Source organism: Pogona vitticeps, chromosome 14 (genome assembly GCF_051106095.1).
Source record: "Pogona vitticeps strain Pit_001003342236 chromosome 14, PviZW2.1, whole genome shotgun sequence".
Lineage (NCBI taxonomy): Eukaryota > Metazoa > Chordata > Lepidosauria > Squamata > Agamidae > Pogona > Pogona vitticeps.
The window spans coordinates 3,906,081-3,933,266 of NC_135796.1; the positions used below are offsets into that span (position 1 = coordinate 3,906,081).

A 27,186-nucleotide genomic window follows, 5' to 3' on the forward strand; every position below is an offset into this window, starting at 1 on the left:
AGTAAAGCAAGGAGATCTTGACTGTTCCCATCTTGAGCAAGCATCCTGCTGCTGCTCCTCAGGATGTGGGTGCCGGGCTAGTCCTGCCTGCCTGTATCCACCCGTTCCCCTTACTTTGGCCTCACTTGCCTACCCAGCAAACCTTGCCTCAGATTGTTATGTCTGTGGTGGAGACCTGGAAAGCAATCCAGTAAGCCTCGCGGCCATCCTTATTATTCTGAATCAGCACCTCTTCTACACAGGCTGAGAATCCTAGGACGTCCTTTTGTTCATTCACAGACCTGTTTTCACTATCGGTTCATCCCAAGATAACAAATTCTGGTTTGCTGCCAGCTTCTGACTGCAATTGTCTGCCTTCCATGCCAAGATCACTGACTGACAATTCTTTCTCTGCAGGATCTGTAGAAATAACACTTTGCATGTCTATAGCACTTTGATTATCTGAGCACATCTCTCTTGAGTAAGTCCATAGAATCACTGTGGAAGAGGGTGGTGGCGAGAGGATGCCTCAGACATAACTTGACATACAGTAACTCTCCTCATCAGAACTCACAGAAGCAAATTGCTCGGATTGCATCTCCCAGAATTCTCGGCCAGCATGGCACCTGGCTGGAGGATTCTGGGAGATGTAGTCTATAAAGATTATGCTTCCAAGTTCTGGACAGAACATAGACTTCCCCTTCATCCTTTTATGCCAGAGATCGGATACCTCCACCTATCCTCCTCAAAAGCATAGTGACAACCCAGTGTCCTTGGTTACCTTCCTGAAGCTGCAGGTGCAGCTTTTGCACCCAGGTGCTTCAGGTTGGGGGACCATTTTGCTCCTACCCTTTCCCTGTGAGCATAAGGAGGAAAAGTAAGCATAGTTAAGAGTCTTCTGGTGGTTAAACTGCAGTATGCAGCCAAAACTGTGCTCATAACCCGGGGTTCAGTCTAGTAGCCGGCTCAAGGCTGACTCAGCCTTCTATCTTTCTGAGGTCAGTAAAATGCGTACCTAGCTTCCTGGGGGCGGAGCAATGTGTAGCCTATGCTGCTACCACTCCATACAGAGAAAAAAACCCGAATACTTTCACAAATTGTAGAATGAACAAGTGGAAAAGAAGTGCTACCCCCCTCCCATTCGCCTTAAAACCAGGCTTGCAAGTTTCATGAAGTTTATTTAAAAAGAAAGTGAACAAGGAGAAGGACGGAACAAAAAGATGGTGTCAAAAAGAGAAAACAGTTCCAAAAAGGTGGATACATAATATAGCATGGAAAACAGAAATTCCAATAATCTTTCTCTAACGTAGAGAGATAAGTCCAGAGCCACAAAAATCTACTGATGAGTCACAGGAGAACCATTGCATAAACACCCCCTCCCTTCCAAGAGAGACCCTAGGCCCACTCTTAGAGAGAGACATGGAAGTGAGACAAAGACCCCACTGTTACTCTATTCACTCTTGGCTGTCTTGTATCTGATTCCCAATTTGATGTAGAGTGGCTAGAGTTGATGGAGTAAGGCTCTGAAGAACAGGGTTCGAATCCCAGTTCACCTGAAACTCCGTAGGGCAATGGAGCTGGTAAAACCGCTCCTTAACTACCTCACTTACCTTGAAAACCCTTATTAGGGTCTCTATAAGTCATTTCCAACTTGACAGCATATCACACACACATGCACACCTGGTAATTGGTTATAATCCCCTTAGAACTCAGCAGGGAGCAAAGTAAGCAAAGGTAACAATCTCCAGCACCCTGAGCTGTGAGTTCTTACTTAGCTCTTAACATGTTGCCGTGTGATGTCCCCGACCCTTGGCAGTAGCTTGCCTCCAAAGCTGGTTTGGGCATCAGCAACACAAGCTGTTTTTCCCCATAGGCAGCAGGTGGAAAATGTCAGCTTCCATACACTGTCTCTGATGTGGACTGGATGAAACGAAGCCTGTCTAAACTGCTGTCCTCTCTGAATCTTCCACATTTTCTTTATGCTTTTGCAGCAAATTTTGGTGCCTTCTTGTGAAGCCTGGATTTGCTTCCCCTTGAGCCCACTGAAGTGCTCTCCCATAAATTCTCTGAGGTACCCTGTGGGAAAAACTGTAATCTGGGTCTCTGGAGCCCCTGAACACGTGCACCTTCTAACTTCATCCAAGATCCTTGATTTCCCGAAAGAAGAGTGAATAAATCCACAGTGTGTCATTTTTGGAACTTTTAAAATGTTTGTTGATGTGGTCTTGAGTGTTACAGATCCAGTCAGTTGTGCAAGCTGGTGAAAATCTGGTACTGTATAATCTTATTTTTCAAGCTGCCTTTCTGTGAATTGATCTAGAGCCATATGGTCACCGCCTGTGGTCTAATGGGACAGAAAGGAACCTAACCTGTCTGTGTGGGGGTCAGAATTTTTCATTTCCACATTTAGTGTAATAACAGTTTGTCATTTATTTATTTATTTATTTATTTATTGGATTTATATACCGCCCCATAGCGCTACAAGCACTCTCCGGGCGGTTTACAATTTTAATTATAAAGGCTACACATTGCCCCCCCATCAGTCATGTTGTCTGATCAATTTTTTGATCAGTTTCAATAAAGAAATACAGGATTAAATTCGATTGTTAAGCCTCACTAGAGTAGACTCATTGAATGAATGAGTTTTGTTAAAGTGCCATCAGGTCTGCACTAGTTAGGAATAACCAATTTGCTTTATATTCTGGATATATGTTTATATTTTTCATGTGTTTGTGTACAAGCAATACTGAAAAATGTGAATAGTAGCAAACAAGTAGCAAGTATGTTTTTAAAGTTTGGTTTACGAATTCCTTCCTTGTATGGTGAGAGGAAGGTTTTTTTTCATATCAGAATCTCTCTCTCTCTCCCTCTTTGACCAAGCCAATATGAATCCTGCCATAGATTCCTTTGCTCCAGGCATTCTGAAAACCTGGCCTGGATCCAAGGAATGGATCTGCCAGCATTTAAACTGCTTTGGGTGATCTAGTTTCATTGACTGGGGTTAAGTGAATCAACAGATACTGATGCCATGGATGAGTTTCTACTGTACTTTACTAGTAAGCTTAATCTCTGTGTCTTTTTTTTTATGCCAGAGGAGCAGTGCCAAAGCACTGTGACACTTAAGGCAAAGAACAAAATGTTCCCCACCCCCAGTTTCATGCACAAAGCCAGCTGGACTGATAGTTGGATTTTTCTTCAGCACTGGTAATGGAACAGATGCCGTCACTGTGCACATGATTCCACACCTTAACAATGGCTTCTCTGCCTTTTCAGATTCGGCTGAGATGCCAGAAGGGGATTCCGCCATCATTGCGAGGTCGAGCGTGGCAGTATCTGTCAGGGGCCAAAGTCAAGTTGGAGCACAACGCTGGAAAATTTGATGTAAGAACCACTTGCTGGAAAATGGCACAGTAGCAGAAGAAATGTGTCTCTCTCTTGCACTTTAGAATCCCTAGGACTGCAGTAGAATCAATTACCTACAACATCCCCTGGGCCATACGGTGTTTCTTGCGATTTAAACATGCCTCCTAGCAATACAGATCAGGGATTCGAACACAAGTAGTCTAAGCAGTAGTGGAATTGTATAAAAACCTGGACACAAGACAGCCACGCGATCCTTGTATTCTTTTGGGTGAGGAAGCAGAGAACTTCTAATTTTACTTGCTGTTGTTTATTTCTTTGATTTATATTGAACCATTCTCTATGAGCTGGGATCAAAAGCACCTTACAACAAGGCTGAAATAGATAATATTAAAAATAGATTTTTTAAAAGATACACGTCCCTGAGTACTATAAAATGTGGTGGTTATAATATCTTAAAAGGCTAAAATGCAGTTAATGCAATTACAAATTGAAAAGACATCAGCTAAAGAAAAAGCACAGATCACAAATCCATTAAAAACCACTTTGTCAAAACTGGGCTTTTGGAAATCAAAAAACCCACCCCTTAATGGTTTTGTGGTATGTTTATCACTAGATTGCAGCCTGTTTTTTCAGTCTTCTAATATATGGCAATGCTATGAGGTGGTATCATTAAAAAAAACCTTCCCAGATCTTGCAGAACTGTCCTCCTTTATGGAGTCCCTCTCATGCTGCCTTCTGCTCTTCCCAGCCTTCTTGTCTTTTCCAGATCCTATTGTTGCCTCTTGATGGGCCCAAAACACTATTGCCTTTGTTTACTTATTGTAGCTTCTGTTGAGAATTCAGCTTAGGTTCATATCAAACCCATACATTTGTTTTTCTGGTGGTCCATAGGCTCTGTAAAACTGTCCTCCAGCATCACAGCACAAATGAATGGCTTTCTCCCCCCCCCATCATCTTTTTTCATTGTCCAGCTTTCCTATCTGTACGCTGTAATTGGGAATACAGTTGTACAGATGATGTTGGCCTTGGTCTTGGTCTCAGTGATACAGTCAGCAATATTTGGGGATCTTTTCTACTTTCTTCATATTTGTTTTTTTCTAAGCTCCATCCTTTTTCTGACTTCTTGGCTACAGTGCCTGTTCAAATTGGTACTGGAACTAATAGATAAAGACAATCAGTAGAAAGAAAATAAGTAGAAAATTTTATCACAATTTCAGTTTCTTCATCAGTATTAAAGCTGTGTAATTCTTTTATAATTATTTCCATCTTTTTCATCATTCAGCTGTAATTCTCCTTCTGCACTAGTTTCTTTAACCTTCCTTAATACTCAGTTCAAGTCATTGCTGTTTTCTTCCAGTAATGTGTGTCATTTTCTATATTAAATATTTCATGTTTCTTCCACCAATTTTCCCTTCTTTGTCATCTGAATCTATTCCAGCTTTGCCAATGATGTATTCTGCATAAACACTGAATGGATGAGGAGATAAAATACGCCCTTGGCTCACACTTTTACCCATGGCAAATCATTTTGTTTCTCTCTATTCTATCCTTGTCCAGAGTTAAAATTCTGCATCAGTTCTAGAATGATCCATAGCTTTTCATGATCACACAACCACAGGCTTTACTGTCATCTGATATCTGGTCATGGAGCCTGAGGTTGGGTGTTGGATTCCCCCACGGTGCCTCTTAAGAAAAGAGGCCGCCTGCATATCCTGGGACAACTTCCAAAGTCCCAGAGCAACCCTAGAAAAAGGGACTCGCAAACTGCGTCGCTCTATTTTCTACCTTTAAAAAAACCTGAAAAGGGTTGCCGTACATCAGAATTGTTTTGTATCGTCGTTATTCTTATTAATGAAAAAACAATTTTTTCTTTGGAAATTCTTTCTTACGTTGCACTAATCAATATCCATTTGCAGTGTGATCTTTAATGCCTCTTTTATTCCTGAGATGTGCATTTCTCCATATTTGAAGGGGAAAAATGTAAAATTCTTTACAGAACTTTGTCCACATGGGAAATTTAATGCAATGATCCTGTAGTTAACTGCAGCCTTAGGCATCTTATTTGTGTGGGTTTGGAATGGATTTTTGGTACTTTTGGTCTGTGATCCTTTGTTTTATATTCCGTAGTTCAGCGTAAGTCCATCCAGTACAGGCTGAATCCCTATCCCCTGATTTGCCTGAACAGGAATACTTCTGTTTTGTCTGGATTAAGTTTCAGTTTGTTAGCCCTCATCCAGTGCATATAGACACTGGTCTTAAGCCCAGAACAACTTCCTTTCAATTGAATGGAAAGGAGAGATAGAGTTGGGTGTCATCTGCATACTGATGGTATTGAACCCCAAAACTCTGGACAAGCTTTCGAGCAGTTTCTTGGAGATGTTGAATAACATGGAGAAAAAGACTGAGCCCTGAGGGACACCATACAGGCAGCACCTTCTGAGTTAGGTCATCCAGGATGGATTGGAGTCATTGTAAGACAAAATCCATCTGTGAAAGGTGCTTCAGAAGGAGACCATGGTTGATGGTATGGAAAGCCACTGAAAGGTCCAGCAGAATCCACAGGGACACATTTCCCCTGTCCAGTTCCCGGCGTAGGTCTTCCACCAGGATGACCAAAGCTGTAAACAGGCCTGAAGCCAGACTGAAATGGATCTAGATAATCTGCTTCATCCAGGAACCCTGTTAATTTGCTCATGAGGGCTAGATTCCAAACACAGATTGTAATCTCCATGGAAGCTGCTATTAGTAGAAAGGTGATTAAATCCTTGAAATGTGGCTTTTCGTTGTGACCTACATAAGAGTGAAAGTAATCTCAGTTCATGAGTTCTTTTTAGGACTTGACCTATAATTTTCTCCAGTAGGTTAAACTTCCTTTTACAGAAACGCTAAAAGTCACCAGGTGTTGTTGGCAGGTATTCCGTGCTTCGAACCATTAATCTGATCTGATTGAGATATTTAATTCTTTCTCTCATCCTTGACATACACCTTCACATTTTGCATTTTTTTGCTTTTACAAGTAAAGTATCTGACTTAATTTCACATGGTTTTCTGCTTGCCTTTGGGAGGCTATGTGTGTTTTCTGTGTGTGTGTGTGTGTTGCTGGGTCCTTCCGTGGCTTTAGAAGAGTCGATCAGGAGGAAAACAGGTCGTTGGTAGAGTATATGCTTAGCAGACACTCAGACCTTGGTGACTCCAGTTAGAAAGCTTAGGGAGAAGGTGACAGGTAGACAGCTTGGCTTGAGTGTGTCGAGAATGACGGCTAGCCCAACGACACATTGTGGAGCTAGATTCTCATGACCTTGTTATAAGGTACGTTCCTCTCATTCGGTCTCTTGCTTGTAAGTAATGTCTTTGTTCACTTTTCAGCATTCTACCTAAACTTCTCTCCTCTCATATTGATTCCTTTTCTGGGTGTGGGGTGAATTCTAAAATGTGTTCCTTTCTCTGGAGGTCCTGTGTGACTTTTGCTGTTTTGTTTCCGATAAGTCGTCCTCGTATCCTCAGCTCCAGAATCTGTTGGACGTGTCGCTCTCAACAATAAGGAGTGCGGCTTGTCCTTGTGATGTCTCTCATTTCTCGGCGGGAATCTCTCAGCGGTTGCTTTTTCTGATCTGCAGGAGCTGGACACGGCGGCAGGGGATCCCAAGTGGCTGGATGTGATTGAACGGGATCTCCACAGGCAGTTTCCATTCCACGAAATGTTTGTTTCCAGAGGAGGCCACGGGTAGGCTTTGACGCTACTGATCTCTCCTTTCTGTCGTGTGGGGGTATCCCTGTGGAGGGTCTAGTCGGGCTGGTTGGATTTTGACATTTTTTTTGTTATTTACTCAGTGGGCATCCTTAGCAGGAATTTACCATTGAAATTTGCCTGCTGTTGCCATTTATAAGTTAATAGAATTCTCTGCCCAGCATATTCTTGAACTGTGGAACTTGCTGCCACAAGGAGGCATTTACCAAACTGGATGACTTTATGACTACAAAAATAAGTGTGCCATGGGCTATATTTTACCTCTAGTTCTATCAGAGGCTGTATTTAACTTGGGGTTATCTATCTTTCTAAATTTTATTAGCCAAATGACAGTTTCACTTGTCAAATGGCAATATGGCCCTCTTAAGTCTAAACAGTACCGCTCTCCAACCTGAACTGTCAAAATGGAAACCCTGTAGACTTTTGCTAAAGTGCTGTCATCAGAGTGACTATTTTATGCAGCAGAAAATGCAGAAAACCACTTACTGGAGGAACACCAGCCGAAGGGACTATCGAGTTACCTGGGGTAGGAATAGAACCCTGGGCCAGATTCACTATGGATTCTTCTTTGTAGAGCAACAGATCTCACACAGTGTGTGGATGCACACACAGAGATAGATGCCCACACTCTCCTGGTGGCTTGGAAAGCAGGTGTGCTTCAAAACATTTCCTTTACGTGTCTGTCGCTGGTTCCTTAACTATTGGAAATCTCTGTGTGAATGCCACACAGACTTCTTGGCACAGTGGCTTCCTGGCAGGGCCGAGAGGAAGCAGATTTGCGAAACGGCCATGCCGAAAGGGAAAAACTCTGCCAAGTTGCCTTGACCACCCTCGGCGTGCCTAATGTACAAAGAGCAGCCTCTCTGGGCATATTGAAGAACCTTCTAGCGGGTGGGAGGTGTCCCGATGTGGGGGAGGAAACACTGGCTGTGATGGTTTGCACCTTCTGGAACCCAGATGCAGCTGGGTTCTTTCCGTCTCTTTTTATTCATGCTTTTTAAAGCAGTTACAACTCAGAAGTTACTCATACGGTTCCTATCATCGCTTTCATAGAGTGCCATGGTGGTGTAGCAGGTAGAATCTTGGGAGTGGGGTGTAGATCTACTAAGCCAAGGGATCCATGGGTTCCTATTGTTAAGTTGCACGCTCTCTTGGGCTAATTTACCCCACAGGGTTGTTGTGAGGACAGAGTGAAGAGGAAAGGTGAGATACAAATGCAATTAAGAAGAAGTACGGAATAAACAAACACATGCCGTAAGACATTCTTTTAAACCAGTGGTCAGAGTAAGAATCCTAATGAATTGGAATAAAGATGTTTATATGCACATGCACAGAAGGGAATTGTGCATAAATAGGATAGGCAGGCAATAAAATCCAGCCTCTAAAAGCAAAATGCCTTCCAAAACAGGGAGGGTTTAATAGTTCCACAGAAGGCTGAAAAGAAGAGGTGACCACTCTTCCGGAACCAAGCCTGCATGCAGTTTTTGGGAAAGGCCCTTTCTCTGTTTTCCAAACTGAAGCTGGGCTTGGAACGGAGAAGATTGACACCTTTGTTCTCTTCTGTTTTGATTTCATTGTAACTTTCCTTACTGTAACTATCATTCAGCAGGTTTGTCTTGTCCTCAGGAGCATGTTAGCTGGTGTACGGTGGGGTGTGTGTGTGTGTTTCAACATAAAGATCAAATCTTTTCTGCCCTCCCACTGAATTGTGGAATATATATACATTCCTGGATACTAGCTTGAAGTTTCCTAAGGTCACTTCGAAGCCAGTGGAGCTGAGAATTGGGTTTCAGCATGTGAGCATTTTTATGTGCATGAACCGAATGTCTATGTTTAACCCTTATTTCCTTCCCACAGTGGCATTTCCTCAGAAAGGCATGCATCAACAAAAGTAATGGAACATTAATTCCACGTTTACCTTGCAGTCACCAGCCACAAAACAAAGCACGAGAAATGCAAGATCCCCGGAGGAGGAAAGTCACGTGCCATGATGAGCAGATATCTTTCACCCCTTAAAAAAGACATAATTTCTAAAAATAGATTAAATACATTATCTAGTTTGACCTCTGTTCAGTTCTAGGGCTTATGGGTGAGAAGGCATTTTTCTCCTCTACCTTCTCTCCATCTTCACGTCCCTTATGTGGGCTGTTGTTTCTGCAGGCAACAGGATTTGTTTCGGGTGCTGAAGGCCTACACGCTGTATCGGCCGGAGGAAGGTTACTGCCAGGCTCAGGCACCCATTGCTGCCGTTCTGTTGATGCACATGCCTGCAGAGGTAGGTGAGGCCTCATCCTGCACTTGCTTAGAAGGTCCCCTGTGGGTCCGGGGGGGGGGAGCATGATGGCCAAGAGAAGCTTGAGCCCCTCTCTGTGGAAATAGCAGGAGATCAAGGGCTGGCACCTAAACTGCGGTGGGAATTTCTCACCCACTCCAGCAGCATTCCTCTGAAATGGCACTCTCAAAAAGCTTTAGACCGCTGATCCCATCAGCCCCACCTAATGTGACCCATAATGAAGGATCATGGGAGATGGAGTCCAAGGCATCTGGAAGGTATCGGGTTAGGAGATATTGCACAACCATCCCTTGGCTTCTAAAGGGTTGTGACTGGGAGATCTGAAATGGATACAGGAGGCTCTAAATTTAACTAGAACCATACCATCTGAGGGAGAGGTGTTTCCTTTATACACATCATGCTGTGTTTTTAAAAAATTATTTAAAATAGAGCTGTGGAGCTTTTGGCTCACAAATGTGTTTGACTTCCACTCTTGAGAAGCCTCAGCCATCGCGACCAGCAACAAGAGGTTGTGGGAGATGAAATTGAGAACAATATATTCGTGAAGGCTTTCACGGCTGGGATCTAATGGTTGTTCTGGGTTTTTCAGGCTCTTTGGTCGTATTCTGAAGGTTGTTCTTCCTGACGTTTCGCCAGTCTCTGTGGCCGGCATCTTCAGAGGACAGCAACCTGTCCTCTTTGAGAACCTTTGGAAAGCCAGAGATTCTGCCATCTTGGCTTTAAAAGAACAGGAATGAGCATCTGGTGGCTTCCAGGGTGTTTCTGCTCTGGGTGGTTGAAACAACTGGGACTGTATATGAGTTTAGGGTTAAGATCCTATGCCTTGCTGTTGTTTATTGGAGTCTTTATCCCATTGCTTAGCTGCCATGGGACCCTGCAGCAGCTTACATGCAGTCAATAAGGACTATCCACGCTTGCAGGCTGATAATCGAGAAAGTTACAACACTAAAGGGAAAAGAGGGTTGGGAGGGAAGGGGAAAATAAATTTTAAAAAATAGCATTTTCAGCAGGTCTAGTGGGATGACCTGACTTCCCATCTCATTTTCCTCTTCTGTGTCCTGCTGGAATAGCTGCTGGTGGATTTGAGGGAGGGACCTCAGATGGTTGCAGTTTTCCAGTGTATACAGAAACACAGCCCTCTTCTGTGGAAGCCGAAGGAGGCTCAGAAAGCACTCTGAAAAGGCTGCACAGAAGGCAGAACCCTATGTTGTTTGAGATTTGAAAAACTCCGTTTGAAGGGCGTTCGTAAGTCAAGGTGCAGGACAGTCATTTCAGACGCAGTTCGAAGCTAGCTATGTTGCCGTGAACAGCTCTGCGCCAAAGGCTAACACTTTGTGTTGTTCTCCATCTTTCCTCCCCCAGCAAGCTTTTTGGTGCCTTGTGCAGATTTGTGAGAAGTACCTTCCTGGCTACTACAGTGAGAAGTTGGTGAGTGATGCTCACTTGTGGACGACCGCCTTGGACCTTCTCCCTCTGTTCCAGACAGGCCTCAGACTAGTCCTGCTGCCACTCTGGGGTGCGACCGAGGGGTCAAAAAGGACGTGGGGTCTCTCACCACTCTGGTGCATGCGCTTGTAGTCTCGAGATTAGACCACTGTAATGCGCTCTACGTGGGGCTACCTTTGAGATTGCTGCGGAAACTACAGGTGGTGCAGAATGCGGCGGCCAGACTACTCAGTGGGCTGAGAAGATACCAACATATCTCCCCCACTCTGGCCGCATTGCATTGGCTACCCATCCGATTCCGCATTGATTTCAAAGTGTTAACGCTTACTTACAAAGCCCTAAACGGTTTAGGACCTCGATACTTGGCGGAACGCCTTCTCCCACCTAGATCTATCTGTGTCACTCGCGCGAGCCAGGAGATAAGGCTGAGGAGCCTAACGCCGAGAGAGGCCCGAAAGGAAAAGACCAGAAACCGGGCCTTCTCGGCGGTGGCTCCTCGCCTTTGGAACAACTTGCCCCCTGAGATTCGCGCGGCTCCCTCGCTGGGCATTTTTAAGAAACAACTAAAAACATTGATGTATAGGCGGGCCTTCCCAACAGAAAACCCTTGACGATCTTTTTTCTTATTCTGTTCATTATTATTTTTTTTATTTACGTTTCTGTTGTAAAGTTTTAAAATTACATTGTTGTTTTTACTGTAAGCCGCCTAGAGTGGTCTAATATGATCAGATAGGCGGGATAGAAATAAAATAAAAAAATAAAAAAATAAAAAAATAAATAAATAAATAAATAAATAAATAAATAAATAAATAAATAAATAAATAAATAAATAAATAAATAAATAAATAAATAAATAAATAAATATAAATAAAATAAATAAATTCCGGCAAGAGATACAAAAGCGGAGGCCACTGGGTCAAGCATAAGAAAAATCCCAAAGCCCCTAGTATTGTAGTCACTTTTTGAGGCCAGCCGGAATGGCACAGAAATCTGAAGATCGCCCTTCATGTTGAAGCCATGGTGTCTTGTGCGATATATTGGGGTGCAATGAGAGACAAGGGGGGTCTTCTGACACTCAGATGAGTCTCTCAGGTGAGGGCTAGGGTGAAATTTCACCCGAAGCTGCCCTTGGGGGTTGGGGGGGGAGACAAGGCAGTCAGAAAACATTTGGCCTTCCATTTTGGGGGGCGGGACCCCGAAACAGAACCTGGTTCTGTACTCAGTACTGTCACCATCCTGGCCATAAGCGCCCCAGATCCTTGATCAGTGGGAAATTAAGTGAAACTCGATAGCCTTTACTTTCACATGGCTGGAGGTAAATTTTGATACTTGAGTGTTTGGGTTTTTTAAAAAAGTCAAAACAGGGGTAGGCAAAGCGCACCCCCTCAGACATTGCTGGCTGGGACGGATGGGGGTTCCTGTCCAGTTAATGTCTGGGGTGCTGTGCTTTGCTGTCCCTCACAGTTGAATCTGAATGATGCCAATTGGCTTAGTAATTGGAGGGGATGGACTTCAATGGATGTAAACCCTTTCTCCGAAGTAAGCAGGGCCCTGAACAGATATCCTGAAAAGGGATGGGCGGCCGGACTGTCTCCGGGTGGCGTTTGCCTTTCCACTAAAGCCTTCCCTTCTGTCCTCTGCAGGAGGCCATCCAGCTGGACGGGGAGATCCTTTTCTCTCTCCTGCGCAGGGTCTCTCCCGCGGCTCACAAGCATCTGAGCAAACAGAAGATCGACCCCATCCTGTACATGACGGAGTGGTTCATGTGTGCCTTTTCCAGGACCTTGCCCTGGAGTTCAGTGCTGCGTGTCTGGGACATGTTTTTCTGCGAAGGTATTGGGGGGTCCCTTTTCGGCTGGGCCAGTTTCACATTTCTTTCGGGGTGGCCCTAACCGGGGGCAGTGGGAACAGGCATGCATGCTGGCCACATTGGGAGGGGGGAGCAGTTCCTCAGCAGTGGAAAGGGGGGACCCACAGGAAAATAGTTTTACCCCACTTCAACCTCTGAGGATTGTTAATAACAAGTCTGTCCTTCTGTTGGCTTTACATTCGACATGTCAGGGGTATAGTTAAGTGGATAGTATGTTGGACTGGGACTCGGGAGATCTGGGTTCAAATCCCCACGTTTGGACCGAGGGAGAGAGAGAAACTGAAATGAAACCATGAAGCTCATAGGACCTCAGCCATGCTCCCTGTTGTCTTACCTACTTCATAGTGCTGTTGTGAGGATAAAAACCGGAAGAGAGTCCCGGAAGCTGCCTTGAGCCAATAGGGACCGAGTGGGGTATAAATGTGACAAATAAGCTGTAGATGTAAAGATGGAAGGCCACTGCGCTGCCTCCCTTGGTGAGTAATTGGTGGTAAACCCTCTGGGTTTTTTGTTTCTGTTTTCCCAGGTGTCAAGATTATCTTCCGGGTGGGCCTGGTGCTGCTGAAATACACGCTGGGTTCGTCTGAGAAGCTGAAATCCTGCCAGGGGCAGTATGAGACGATGGAGCAGCTGAGGGCCCTGAACCCCAAGATCATGCAGGAGACATTTCTTGTACAAGAGGTAATAGGGGAAGGGGTAGTTTTCCGAACCAGCTCAATATCCCCCCCCCCGTCTAGATAAATCAGGACACACATGGCAGAGATGCTTTTGTCACTGGGTCTTTTAGCACTGATGGCTGCCTCGGTTTCCCTGAAGACCATAGGTTGGTTACCAACTCGGGATTCTCAAAACTCAGTCTGTCTCTTGGTCCTGAAGAAAGGGACCCAAGCTGGGCTTTTCTGACATTCATAGCACTGTGTTCTGTTTTTGAATGACAACCGTGGTGTTCAAAATGTTTAGGTATTCCATTTGCCGTAATATCACCTATCCGGAGTTTGCTCAACCATTGGGAGAGCAGAACTGGTAAAAACACTCCTTAAATATCTCACTTGCCTTGAAAGACCTTTTAGAGTCGCTATAAGTCAGTTCTGACTTGACATCACATAACAGCAACAGACAAAAAGAAAAGCAAAGCATGTTGCTTATAGCATTTAAAGCATTCTCTGGGCAGATTTCAGTTTAATTATGCAAGCTACATATTGCCCCCCTACTCCTCCAGCGGTCTGGGTCCTCATTTTACCAACCTTGGAAAGATAGAAGGGTGAGTCAACCTGGAGCCAGCTACCTGGGATTGAACCCTCCGGGTGGTGAGCACAATTTTGGCGGCAGTAGTGCAGTTTAACCACAGCGCTACAAGGCGCAACATACCGCTTAGTGGCTGAAATCCTGTTGCAGAGTTACAGAAATTGTGTAGCTTTTAGAGGTGAAGTGCCATAAGTTAAGAAATCTCTGCAGACCTTATCTGTTGCATGCTGAGCGGCACAACTCTGCAACATAAGGTCTACAGAGACACAATCGTGCCTGAGAAATCTCTGTTAAGATATTTCTCATGTTTACTTGTTTACAAAGGTTATTCTGTTTGCATAACTGAGCAACAGGATTTCAGCCAATAAATGGAACTTGGGGAGCTGCTTTTGTGAACAGAAGAAACAACACATTTTGAAGCTGCCCAGAACTCTTCGAGAGCGTGCAAGTATTGTATATATGCCATAGACATCTCTGCAGACAAAGCAGGCTTACTCATTTATCTTTCGGCCAATTTTGGAGTCTTCTTCAGCAGTCAGTATAGCAAGAGTTTCTTACACCGCACACTGCACGTTAAAAATGCTTGCTTGGCTATTTTAATCTTGCATAATAGGTCTGGTGGGAATGTAGAGCATCAGGGAATGCCAAAATCAATGTGACCCAGATTGTTTCCACTCTGGGATGTTAGCAGGGCCTGTTCATATTTAAAGTCAAGGAATAATAGAGGTGCAACAATTGAATCAGATTCTAACCAATAGATCTGTTTTAATTTGCTACAAATGAGCAAAGCTTGCTAATTCCTAATGTAAAACAGCAAAATAATATATATTTTTAAATGTCTCTGGCTTGGCCAGCTTTGTTGCTCATTTCTCAACCTCTGTGTCCCTCACCTGTAAAATGGGAATTTTAGGGCTTTGCTTGGATTTTGTGTCTGAATCTGTGATCTAACATTCCTAAATGCAGGCACACGGAGGTCTCGGGGAAAGTAAATTACAACACTCTGAACTGCTGCTATGTCTTTAGCTCCCGCCCACCAGTAACTTTGTGCCTCCCTTTGTTTGGTCAGTAAAATCCACAGAGTAGACACCGCAAGTGCAGATTGGAACAGGAAGGCATGGGGCATGCCTCAGGGGCCCGGCTTGACCTTCCCAGTACTTCTCCACTTAAAAACTTCCCAGAAGCCAGACTGAGGAGGACTCTTGCCAGGTTCCTTGGTGAAGCTACTGCTCTTCATTAAAGAACTGGTTAGGTGGACCAGCAATGATGATAAAATTAGAACAACAAAGTGGGCGTGTGATCCAGGATGAAAGGAATCTGGGTTGAGTTGAATCAATATAATATTTATATTGGAGCAATGTATAAAAGTTTCAAACAAGGGGAGCTTTCTCATCCTTCAGGAATCTTTGTGGGGGGGGGGCTGTGGAAAGAAACAAGAAGCCCCCACCCGCCCAATTGTGGCCAGGTAGCACACCTTCTTTCTTGAAAGCCTATTGGCAAAACAAGGTGGAGACCGGTGGTTCCCCGCTGCAGAAGGTGGCTGCAATGTGAAGGCCCACAGCTGGTGTGGTTGTGTTGCTGTGCTAAAAGGCCCAGGCTGCCCCCTGCTGGAAGAGCAGGCCTCTTTGAGGTAGGCAGCCTTTGGTACCCTGTGTTTAGATCCCAAGTGGGTGTCTTTTTTGAAGCAGGAAAAAAAATCCTGGTTGCTTCTGCATCATAGAGGTCTTGCCTCTGGGTGCACCAGTTCTCAAGCGTCAAGCTGTGTTCCTGCTTTTAAAAAAAGCAGATGCAATGTGGTAAACACACAGGATGGCAAAGGAGGGCGTTTTGAAGACCATTTTTGGTGTGTGGAAGAACTGCCAAGGCACCTGGGGGACGACAGTCCTTGGTCCTGGGTCTCAGCTGGGAGTCAGAAGGAATACCGCCTAGCCCAGTGGTTCCCACACTTTGACCCTTTGGACGGTTTTGATGCCGGTTCCCAAAAGGTGTAACCGGCCTGGCCAGTAGCCGCGGATCCTGGGAGCCAAAGGTCAAGATGCCTGGGAGGCCAAGGGCCGACCTCTTCTGGGCTAGCCAGTATACTTAAAGCAACAAGGTGCCCATTTTCCCACAACTGCTGCTGATCCTGATGGCTGGGGAGGATGGGAGTGGCCATCCTGCATATCAGAATGGGCTCCCGACTGGGGAAAGCTGCCACAGAGAGATTCACACCCCCTTGTCTGCAGGCACTGGTGAGGGGACCCATCAGCGTTGTGCTTCCAGCTGAAGAAAATGCAGTGGGGCTCTTCGCATGGACAACACAGGCTTGCAGGTTGTGCCTGAGGGACTCATGAGTGTGTATCCATAGAACCAAAGGGGAGACATAGTTCTTGACTGGATGTGAACATAAGCGTATGGCCGTGTCCAAAGTATTAGGCTGGGCCTCATTCAGCCACACTTTCTGCCTGTATACTCTTTGCTCATAGCCGGATATCCAGAGATCTCTTTTGGCTTCACTTCCTCTAGCGGAAATGTTCTCTTTTATCTCTTTTTCAAAGTGTTCTCTGTGACCAGAAGCTCCCTAGGAAGAGTCCCAGCTCCCCTAAGCTTTTCACAAACAGGTAGTTCGAGAATAGCAGCCGCTTTCCTCCTGGGACAGGAGGTCTGCTTGAACAGACCTGCAATCTTGTTTCTCATCTCATTTCAGCTTGCCCTTCTCCATGCCAGAAGAGGTGTTATTCCAAATTCAAATAAATGTTGCAGAGGGCAGCCCTAATGTTCTGTAAATGTGAACCCTGCTTGCTCCACTCCCAGCATGTTTGGGATTGGTATACAGTGGTGCCTCGCACAGCGAGGTTAATCTGTTCCGGATTAACCCTCGCTGTGTGAAACATCGCTGTACGGAAAGAAAAAAGCCATTGGAATGCATTAAACTTAGTTTAATGCGTTCCAGTCGCCTGATTTACTCACCGTACAGCGATGTTCCTCTATGGCCGGCAGCCATTTTTGCGCCCTCCCCTCGAAAATGCTGCACGCGGCCATTTTGGGGCTTCCGGCAGCCATTTTGTAGCTGCGGAACAGCTGATCGGTGGGTCGCAAAACGAAGGTCGGTAAGCAAACCGCTTACCGACCTTCGCTTTGCAATTTTCGCCCATTGGGGCCGTCGCTCTGCGATCGCATTAGCGATCGAAAAAACGTCCCCGTAGAGCGAATTCATCACTCTACGGGGCGCTCGTTGTGCAAGGCACCACTGTATTTTAAAAAAAATCTGAAGAGATGTTCTGGGTGAATTCAAGTGAATGAGCTGTGAATCTTTTGTGCTGATCACACACAGAGAGATCCATAGCAGGACAAGTGGGGGGGCTTCCACCCACCACTGAGAACTCTCCTCATGCATTATTGTGCCCGCACAATCTGGAGCGTGGCTTGCCTCTGAGCCAGAGAACCTGCAGCACTGTAGACGTTGTTGCCCTGCAGCTCCCATCAGTGTCCGGGGGGGGGGAGTCTTTGCAGGCCTCCCCCCAGGCCAGAGAGGATGAGAATGGAACGCCAGCAACCTCTGGAATATTGACAGCCTCCTTATTCCTGGGAAGGTCCGTTGTGTTCAGGGTTCAGCACGCATTCAGGTTCTGCCAAGGGAAGAAGGCAACAGGGATGCAGATATAGACGTGTTGTCCTGTTCTTCTTTTAGAACGGCACCTGGTAGAGACCGGGAGCTTGAGGCAGGAAGTGTCACAGGGAGAGCAGGGGATAACTTCTCAAGACATTGTCTTGGAAAGACCCGGTCTCCCTGCCATTCCCATCTCCGTCTCGGCCCTCCTTTCAGCGTGTTCTCTCAGAAATGTCCACAGCCGTTTACGTTTGTTCCCGCTTTAGATCATAGAGCTGCCCGTCACGGAGCGCCACATTGAGCGGGAGCACCTGATCCAGCTGAAGAAGTGGAAGGAGAAGCGAGGAGAGTTGCAGTGCAGGTCCCCTCCCCGCTTCCACGGCGCCAAGGCCATCAATGACTCTGAGCCTCATTCCCACAAAGCCGTGGAGCCCTCGCCTTCCATCATCCTTCCCCCTGGCGCCACGTTGTCTCCCAAGGGCCGCAAAAACAAACTCCCCAAAGGGCACAAGAAAGAGGACCCCAGGAAAGACCGCTTGGCCAACGGGCCCCTCCCGGAAGAGGAGGAGCCTCCCACTTTGCTGGAGCCCAACGCCTCCCTCCTCCACCAGTCCAAAGAGAGCCTGAGTTCTCGGGAGAGCGAAGACACTTACCTGTAGAACTTGGCGGGTTTCTTCCTCCCCAGCCAAGCCTTGCTTCTGGAGCTCTTCCTGGCCGCCGGTAGAGAGAAACCATGCTGGCACCTTACGGGCACAGGGGGTGGGTAGTTGGGAGTCAAGGGTATTTCCTGTCGCCACCGGGTGACTTCAGCTGTATGCAGTGTACACCCTGGTCCAGCATGCCTTGGGCATCTCAGGTAAGCAAGGCTCAAAGAGGGCACGCAGGTACCCCCGACCGTGGGGAGTTCCTTCTGAGTGTGAGCTGGCAGTGTTGCACTCGCTGCTTAACCAGCAGGGGTGCAGGCAGCATAGAAGTGTCTTTCTGCTACACACGCACCGCTCCCACTGCGCTGCAGGCGCCTTGGTCCAAGCCGAGAGGCTGTCATGTCTCCCTGCACATTGGCCTTCTTAGTCCCGACGGACGGGGCGGCATCCATTCCTTGACTTCCTGACACCACCACTCATGGATGGGGCATTCAATGCGGCTTGCGCACAAAGCTTGCCCAGTTGTGGGATTTGCAAAACCACCCTCCCATCTGGGGAGCTGCTGCGCTGCTTTTTGTTTACCGTGGCCCACCTGTCGGCCCAGCCGGCCGTTGTTCCTCGTGCTTCGGTCTTCTCGATAGCTGCCCCTGCCCAGCTCAGTGGGTATCCTTAGCTGGATTTGGAAATTCTTCCAAGTCTGTGGCATACTGGTTGTGTCTCACTATTTCAGTGTTTTTTGCCCTGTGCATAGGAGCAATCAGGCCAGTTTGGTTTTCTCTGTTACTCGCATACCTGATTACAATCCACCTCCTACAGCAGGAGAGGAATCCACTAAAGCCAAAGTTTCAGCTCACCAGAGCTTATTGAGGGCAGAGAACCTCATGGGTTCTCCATATCCTTGTTCTTCTGGACCAAATTCTCAGGTTCTTGATGCTGTATCGGAAACGTCATTTGGAATTTTTGAGGACCATTTTTTTTATACATAGGAAACAACTGTTGGCCACAATCTGATTCTTGCACCATGATAGGTGTGACTTGGGTTCCGGCAAACCATTCCATTCGGAGAGGTCCCCTTCGGCAGACATCCAGCTGTTCAACAGCAGCCCTGCTCCAGGACACTTAAGTTTTTTTCCATGCCTTCTCTGTCTTCTAAGAGTTGGCATCAATTTGGAGTCAACTCTTGATTTTTTTTCCCCTTTTGATGGAGATGAAGCTGAACTCTGAATGGCCAGAGACAAAAGGGAATCATTGGGGCCCACTGGTTGCTCCCTGTTTCATTGTCAATGGGGCATCGCCGATAAAATCACAGATTCCGAAATGCAAACGGTTGCTACGGCCCCTGTTTTCTCTGGCCCACTCAAGTTTGGCTGTGTCTCGTTGGAAGGCACTGAAAGCCAACAGAGTCATCTGTGAATGAAGCCAAGTTCTCAGTGCATCAAAGGGTGATTAAGGAGGTTTGAAAAGACTGCTCTTCTGCTCCTGCCCGTCCCCAGCCCTTTTGTGGTGTGAACAGGTACTTCGGTTTGGGGAAAGTGGGCAGCGGGAGCACTAGCAGTCATTTTTTTCTGGCATGGAGGATGTATGTCTAGATGGGGGGGGGGAGACTTTTTTCTCTCCTTCTCTGAGATTATGACTGCTGGGTGTGTGTATTTTTTTTTTTAAGAAAATCAATAAGAGTAAAATTGTTTGGTATAAAAAAGCAAAATAAACCAGAATTATGAACATGGCATTGGTTGTCTGTCTGTGGTGGGCAGAAGAAAGAGAAAGAGGCGGCGGGTGGGCAGTTCGGAGGGTGGAAACCTGCAGACGCCTGCCTGCTCTCCTCTGTTGGCCTTCATTCTGGAACCGATGCATTTTGCTGCACATCTGGTTTCTTTCCCCCCCACCCTTTCCAGTTTCCTTTGTTGGAGATGATTCAGCTTGGCCTTGAATGTTCAGCTTGAAGAGCCAGGTTCCTCCTTGGGGATCAGCAGCACCAGTTAGGTCTCAAAGGGGATTGCTTTCCACCACCATGGGGTCATCACGGGAAGTCCTTTCCCCATAGTCTCTCCGTAAAGTGTTCCCCCACGCCCTGGGACCGAGGGAACGGCCTTCCTTGAAGATCTCAACGTTTGGGCAGGTAAATCTATAGGGAGAGAGTCCCTCCGAAAGGAGAAAGGCCCTGAGCTGTTTGGAACATCAAGTGTCATCGGCAGCACCCTTAAACTCAAATCCCAGACGTAGTACTTCCTTTCAAACCTAAGTGGTTTGATTTATAGGTGGTGGTTCTTCCACCGCTGGAGCTTTGAACCGGAGAGAGCACAGTTGAAGTCCTCCTGCCTTCAGCTTTGATCCCGTCTCAAACAACAGTGTTATTTTGTCTATTGAAGCCACTTCCTCTTTCTCTGCCACATTCCATTCACGTTTTAATCCTTAATCCACAGCCTTATGGTATCAGCAGTGACATTTTTGCTGAGTCTGGAAGAGAGAGTTCTCAAAGTCCAATGTTGGATAAACGTTTGTGAATTAACGCTGTAGCCCGTGCACATTTCACCCGCCCCGCCATGCCCTGCCCCATCTAGGAATTGCAAGGGGCCCCTTTTCAGAGAATGTGAGCCCTCTGTTTGTGCTGCTCCAGAAATGTTTGCAGAACTGTCAGATATTTTTTTCCCCTTACGTGGATGCTGCTCGTTTACAGGCCCACAGCTCTGGCTGGCTGGCCGGCCAGCCGCTCGCTCTTATATGTCTCGTTTGTGATACCATTGTTTTGTCCGCATCAGATGGAAAAAGACTGTTGAATCTACATCCATGATCTGAAATCCGAATCTGATTCTACAATTTTGCAGTCTCCATTTTGGAATGTTGCTTTTGAACAATCGGACCCCGAAACCTCAACGTCTGGCTAGGCTGATTTTTTTTGGACTTGTCTGTTTTTCACCCTGCACTACAAACCTGATGATGGAGAACCCTACAGGATGGGAAAGTTTACCTTTTTCTGAGATTTGGTAGTCAAAAAAGGGTATTGCCCACTATGTACTTTTTTTATTCCCCCCCCCCCAAAGACCCCAGTGCTTTTTTCTTGTTACTTTATCTCTCCCTGCTGCAGCCAACTGAGATTTAATTAATCAAGTCTGAGAACCAATCACTTCAGATGGGGCCACCACCAAGAAAGCCTGGTTTCTAGTTAAGGTTTTCTTGACCTCTCTCAGGATAGCCACTCTTTGAGGAGCAGGGGAGAGACGCTCCGTCAGGCAACAAGGTCCCAGACTCTTCAGGGCTTTATATGTCAATACCGAAACCTTGAATTTGGCACGGAAACCGACAGGGAGCCAATGCAGACAGGCTAGGGTCAGGAAGATGTGATCAAACTTGCCTGCAGCTGAAATAAAAAACTTTTTGAACTTGCTGGGCTTTCCAAGCTGTCTTTAGAGGTCATCCCACAGAGAGAGCTTGACAGTACAGTACTGGATTTTTTAGATTTCCAGTGCCAGAACCAACACAGTTAGGGATCATCCCTAAGACTTCAGTTACCGCCCTGAGACCTAGCAACCAAAGTGAAATCGTGACATAAATCCGTATCCCTTTCCTTAGATGAATTCTTAAAAACAGACATGTGAACTCAGCCACCATCTCGGGCAGTCTCCTGTTTTACAGACGTTTTTAGAAACCCTAGTTCTTAGCCACCAAGAAAAGGTAACAAATCTTACAATTATTGTTTGTAGTTTAGTAAACATCCAACTTAAAATTACAATTTTTGCCAGTTTACTTCCTTTCTGCCCTCATACACAGGATCATTCTAAATTTACCACTGGGAAAGTTTTTTTCCTTTCCAAAGCAAACGAACAAATAAACCCTGCCGCTGCTGATTTATAAAAAGCAAGATGAGAATCAGAGAAGGAAGGCAATTATTTTTCACCATGTAAACTTGGTAACTTGTTGCTCCGCTAATACTCTTATCACAAGGTCTGTCTTTTGTTTACATTGGATCTGCTAAGTACCATGTGTGTTTACACTTCTTGCATGTAAGGCCATCCAGGACAAAAGTAAAGTTCTTTGCCCATCATTATTTATTTTCACAGTTTATTAAAGCAATCCTTAAAGTTGTAGCTGGAAAGAAAGGTGTTACAGCCGTTAATGGACGTGTTGAACATTAGGGTGGCAGGACTCTTTTTTTTCCCTTCCATCATTAGCATTATGATGTTATTGTGGTTGTTTGTACAATAAAGTCCATGGTATCTGCGGGGATCGGTTCCAAAATACACTTTGCACAGTCTCTGTACATTGCAGATAAGTGAGTTAGAGAGGATAATGTTCCTCGGGTGGGAGGGGGTTTACTACTGTACAGTAATTCTCTCTAGCTTTTATGCTGCTAGGTAGTGCTGGCGATGGCATAATACAACCATCACATTCTCAACGATTTTGAGGTCCATTATGCCTGACTCTTCAATTAGCAATTTTTAAATTATGGCCCAGCTCTTAGAGGGCGGGGTCCTCCCTTTCTGCTTTTTTGAAACTTGAAGAGTTTCTCTTTTTCTGCGGGGGATCTTGAAATGAACATTCATGCTGCAGCTGTCCCATCTAAGAAGCTTACCTGGCCTCTACACCACCAGCCGTGCAATTTTTGGGACATTAAAAACAGCATTTATTTATTTATTTATTTATTTATTTATTTATATATATATATATATATATATATATATATATATATATATATATATATATATATATATATATATATATATATATATATATATATATATATATATATATATATATATATATATATATATATATATATATATATATATTTGATTTATACCCCAACCCAACTAGACCGAAGTAGTCTACCCTGGGCGGCTAACAATAAGACATAAAAGTAATACTGTACAACAAAAACAACGGTAATAATTCAAAATGGCAAGGTAATTAGGTGATGACAGGAGGGAAGGCCTGCCTAAAGAGCCAAGTTTTAAGTTTGCTCTTAAAAACACCCAGCAAGGGAGCCAGGCCGATCTCTGGGGGCAGACTGTTCCAAAGGCGAGGGGCCACTGCCGAGAAGGCCCAGTGTCTTGTTCTTTCTCTCCGTGACTCCCCCCACCGCCCCTCCTGTCTAGAATGAGTGATTCGGGTAGATCTACATGGGAGGAGACATTCCACTAGATATCAAGGTCCTAAACCGTTTAGGGCTTTATATGTCATCATTAAAACTTTGGAGTCAATGCAGAAGCGAACAGGCAGCCAATGCAAAGCAGCCAGAGTGAGGGAAATATGCTGATATTTCTCGTCCCACTGAGAAGTCTGGCCACCACATTCTGTACCATTTGAAGCTTCTGCATCAACCTCAAAGGTAGCCCCACATAGAGCGCATTACAGTAGTCTAATCTCGAGATTACAAGCACATGGACCGGAGTGGCAAGCGCCCCAACATCAACATTGCAGCTGGGCAATCCGCCACAGATGGAAATAGGTGGAGCGGACCACTGATGCCACCTGGGTTTCCATGGTGAGCGCTGGACCCAGATGGACCCCCAAGCTGCGAACCTCACTCTTTGTGGTGAGAGTCGCTCCCCCAAAAGAGAGGGGGTTTCCCAAACCACTGATGGAGGTGCCACCCACCCTCAGGACCTCCGTCTTGTCTGGGTTCAGCCTCAGTCCATTCTCCTGCATCCATTGCAGTACGGCCTCCAGGCAGCGCTCAAGAGACGGGACGGCATCCGTTGTGGTTGGAGAAAAGGAGATGTAGAGCTGGATGTTATCAGCATATTGATGGCACGATGCCCCACACCCCCTGATGACCCCACCCAGCGGCCTCATATAGATATTAAACAGCATTGGGGAGATGATCGAGCCCTGCGGAACCCCACAATTGATGCTCCATGGGGCCAAAACACTCTCCCCAAGTTGTAGTCTCTGGGGACGGTCCTCCAAGAAGGATCGGAGCCAGGCAAGCGCCAGGCCACCGATTCCTAACTCTGAGAACCTCCCCAGGACAATACTGTGGTCAACGGTATCGAAACATCTAAATGTTGCTCACCTGGAGGAAAGGCCGAGCTGGGAAGGCTTCAAGGCTTAGCACAGCTGGGCCTAGGCTAGGCCCGGAAGCCTTCCTATCTAGGCCCTGTCTCCAGATGAGCCACATACAGGTGTCTGCAGCTGTAGGTCTGTCAGGTGCAACTCCTAGAATGGAGAATTATGGGATTTGTAGTTCCAAAAACCTGATAATCCCCTGCCTTAATGGTTTGTTATTTAATTACTTGGTGTTGCATTTTTACAGCTGCGTGTGTGTGTGTGGAGAAGTACTTCCGAGATTTTCTACCTCCTATTTTCTTGTCTTTGGAAGGAATCTTGTGGATCTGCCACAGATAAAAGGTGGGACCACTGAACACTTTAACACGTGCAAAATTAAGGAGGCCAATCTGGTGGACTCGTTAGGGAGCATCTAGGTCCAAACCCTGATGTAGCTGTGGCACTCACAGGGTGGCCCTGGGCTGCTCATTCTCTCAGCCGGGCTACATTACAGGACTGTTGCAAGAAGAGAAAAGAGGAGGAACGGAGAACCACGAGGAGCTCATAGACCAGTAAAGAACAATATCTTTTGGCCACAAGAGGGAGACCTGAACACATCGGAGGATGATTGACTTCTAAAATGGGTGAGAGAATTGGTGTGTTGTTGTCGTTTTTAAAGAATTTAAAATTCATCATTTGTAAAATGGGAAGATTTAAACCGTGCCATCAAGAGAGAAATACAGAGTTTGGATAGGCGGGCACGCCGTTCGGAGGGATTAAAGCTACAGCCTTCAAAGTAAATTTTCCAAGTGCTTGGGGGGGGTGTGGAATTGATAATATCTAGCCATCGAGGACTTTGAGCACTTAACTTTTTAAAAGTCCAGTTATGATTCCATCTCTGTAGAAACAGACATCACAGATCAGGCGTAACTAGAACTGAAAGCACATTAGTGTTGGAGACACGCAATTCAGGCAGGCTGTTGTGTTTAAGAATTTTGAGTTAGAAACAAAGACCACATAACCCCAGTGACAGCGGCTTTCCTGGCTGCCGATCTGCTTCTGGGCATAACTCAAAGTACTGGTTTGAACCTATAAAGCCTTAAATGGCTCCAAGGACCGTGTCTTCTGTTATGAGCCTGTGCAGGTGTTAAGATCATCAGGGGAGGCCTTTATCTCAGTCCCGTCACCCTCAGAGATGCTTTTGAAGAGGGCCTTCTCCCAGACTCTGGAACTCCCTCCCACTGGAGGCCAGCGTGGCCCCATCTGGCTGCTTGGGTGGGATTTTTTGAATGAATTGTTTTGCCTTCCTGCTTTGAATGTGTTTTTAGTATTGCTTTTGTTTACTCTTTCTTGTTCGATTCTTTTAGTATTTATATACTTCCTGTTTTTAGCTTTAAATACAGTATTGTCTTTCAATGATATAGACCACCTCGGGTCCTTTTTAAAGAGAAAGGCAAAGTAAATACTGTAAATAAATCCTGAAGACCCATTAGATTTAGCTAATTTCACTCAGAGACCATCAGTCCTTCAGGATTTTCCTCCTGTAAGGATGAGTTCCCTGTAACTTCTCTATTTGCCCTTGGTGTGAGCCCATGAACATCTGAAATTCATGTGCCCCATTTTATGCACAAGCAATGTATCTTTGTCTCTCATACACTGTTTCCCCCCAAATAAGATAGGGTCTTATATTAATTTTTGCCCCCCAAAACTCATGAGATCAGAGACGTTTGCATTGAAATGCAAACCAAATATAGTCCCCTCCACTCCATCATCTGTAGGGGAAAACCTCCTGTGTTGCCCAGAACTGAAATAGCTCTGTGTGTGTGTGTGTGTGTGTGTGTGTGTGTGTGTGTGTGTGTGTGTGTGTGTGTGTGTGTGTGTGTGTGTGTGTGTGTGTGTGTGTGTGTGTGTGTGTGTGTGTGTGTGTGTGTGTGTGTGTGTGTGTGTGTGTGTGTGTGTGTGTGTGTGAGTTCTGGGCAACACAGGAGATTTTCACCTACAGATGATAGAGTGGAATATATTTGGTTTGCATTTCAATGCAAACATCTCCGATCTCATGCTTTTAAGCCAATAAAGGAGATTCCCATGCTCAGTTATCCTTTAAAAATGTGACGTTGGCTGTATGCCAAGCGTCTCGAAAAGGGCTGGAGGGCAGCCCGGTTTCTAAATACTGTAAAGCAAAAGAGTGGGCTTATATCAGTAGGTGGAGGATATTAGCCCATTGGCCCCAGCGACCTCTGCCATGACTTCTAGGTAGCGATTATTTTCCCCAAAGAAGACGTGCAACATTACAGACCTTGCTGTTTGCCTTTCATCAGGGCTCTTCTGCGTTTCTTTCCTTGCAAAGGTGCCCGATAAGATGGCATCGTCACCCGTTTCTGCTGCTTTGTGATTGAGCCACCCTTCTTATCTTGTCTTCTGCAGGCTCTGCTCAAATCTATCTCATGGCCTTTGGTAGAGGTCCGGGCTGTCCTTCCAAGCGAGAGAGTCCCCTTTTCCCTATTACATGGAATATCGCTGTCCCTAAATTAAGGCTTTACAGGTTTAAAGGAGCTGTCCCTTGGCACGCTTCTTTGCCTCCCACCCCACGGGGTGAATACCATTGAATATATTGTGTGTTGCCATCATTTGGGGAGAAGTAGGAAGAGATCGTTTTTGGAGGTTAAAATAACAAAAAGTCCCGTTGCTTTTTGCTGCCTCAACTGCCTGCTGGGATTACCCTCCTATGGAATCTGCAAAGTTTAACAGTCTGTTAAACATTCTTACCGTTCTGCTTAAAAGAAAACACACCCAGCAAGTACAATAAGAGCCGTTTCTAACTTGGCATCTTCCAGATGGGTCAGATTACAAATTCTGCAACTTTTCGCCAGCAAAGTGACCACAACTTGGCCACCTTGAGGCTTATTCTAATAACGTTACTATTTATTTTTATGTCTTTAAAACATGCCTCTCCTTAAGAAGGACCCAAGGGAGCTTACATCATTAAAGTATAACATTTAGAGCTTATTGTATTGCTATATAGTTTAC

General features: G+C 45.7%; 1 protein-coding gene across 2 annotated transcripts in view; it reads left to right on the forward strand.

Moving 5' to 3' along the window:
- Positions 1-19,901, forward strand: part of TBC1D10A (TBC1 domain family member 10A) — a 45,126-nt gene extending 25,225 nt beyond the window's left edge. For both annotated transcript variants that reach the window (XM_072983669.2, XM_078381608.1), the window contains exons 3-9: positions 3,253-3,360; positions 6,960-7,066; positions 9,251-9,365; positions 10,746-10,811; positions 12,473-12,662; positions 13,226-13,380; positions 17,797-19,901. In XM_072983669.2, coding sequence (XP_072839770.2) covers positions 3,253-3,360; positions 6,960-7,066; positions 9,251-9,365; positions 10,746-10,811; positions 12,473-12,662; positions 13,226-13,380; positions 17,797-18,189 — 1,134 coding nt within the window. In that variant the 3' untranslated portion in view covers positions 18,190-19,901. The remainder of the gene's footprint in view (positions 1-3,252; positions 3,361-6,959; positions 7,067-9,250; positions 9,366-10,745; positions 10,812-12,472; positions 12,663-13,225; positions 13,381-17,796) is intronic.
- Positions 19,902-27,186: the final 7,285 nt, after the last annotated feature.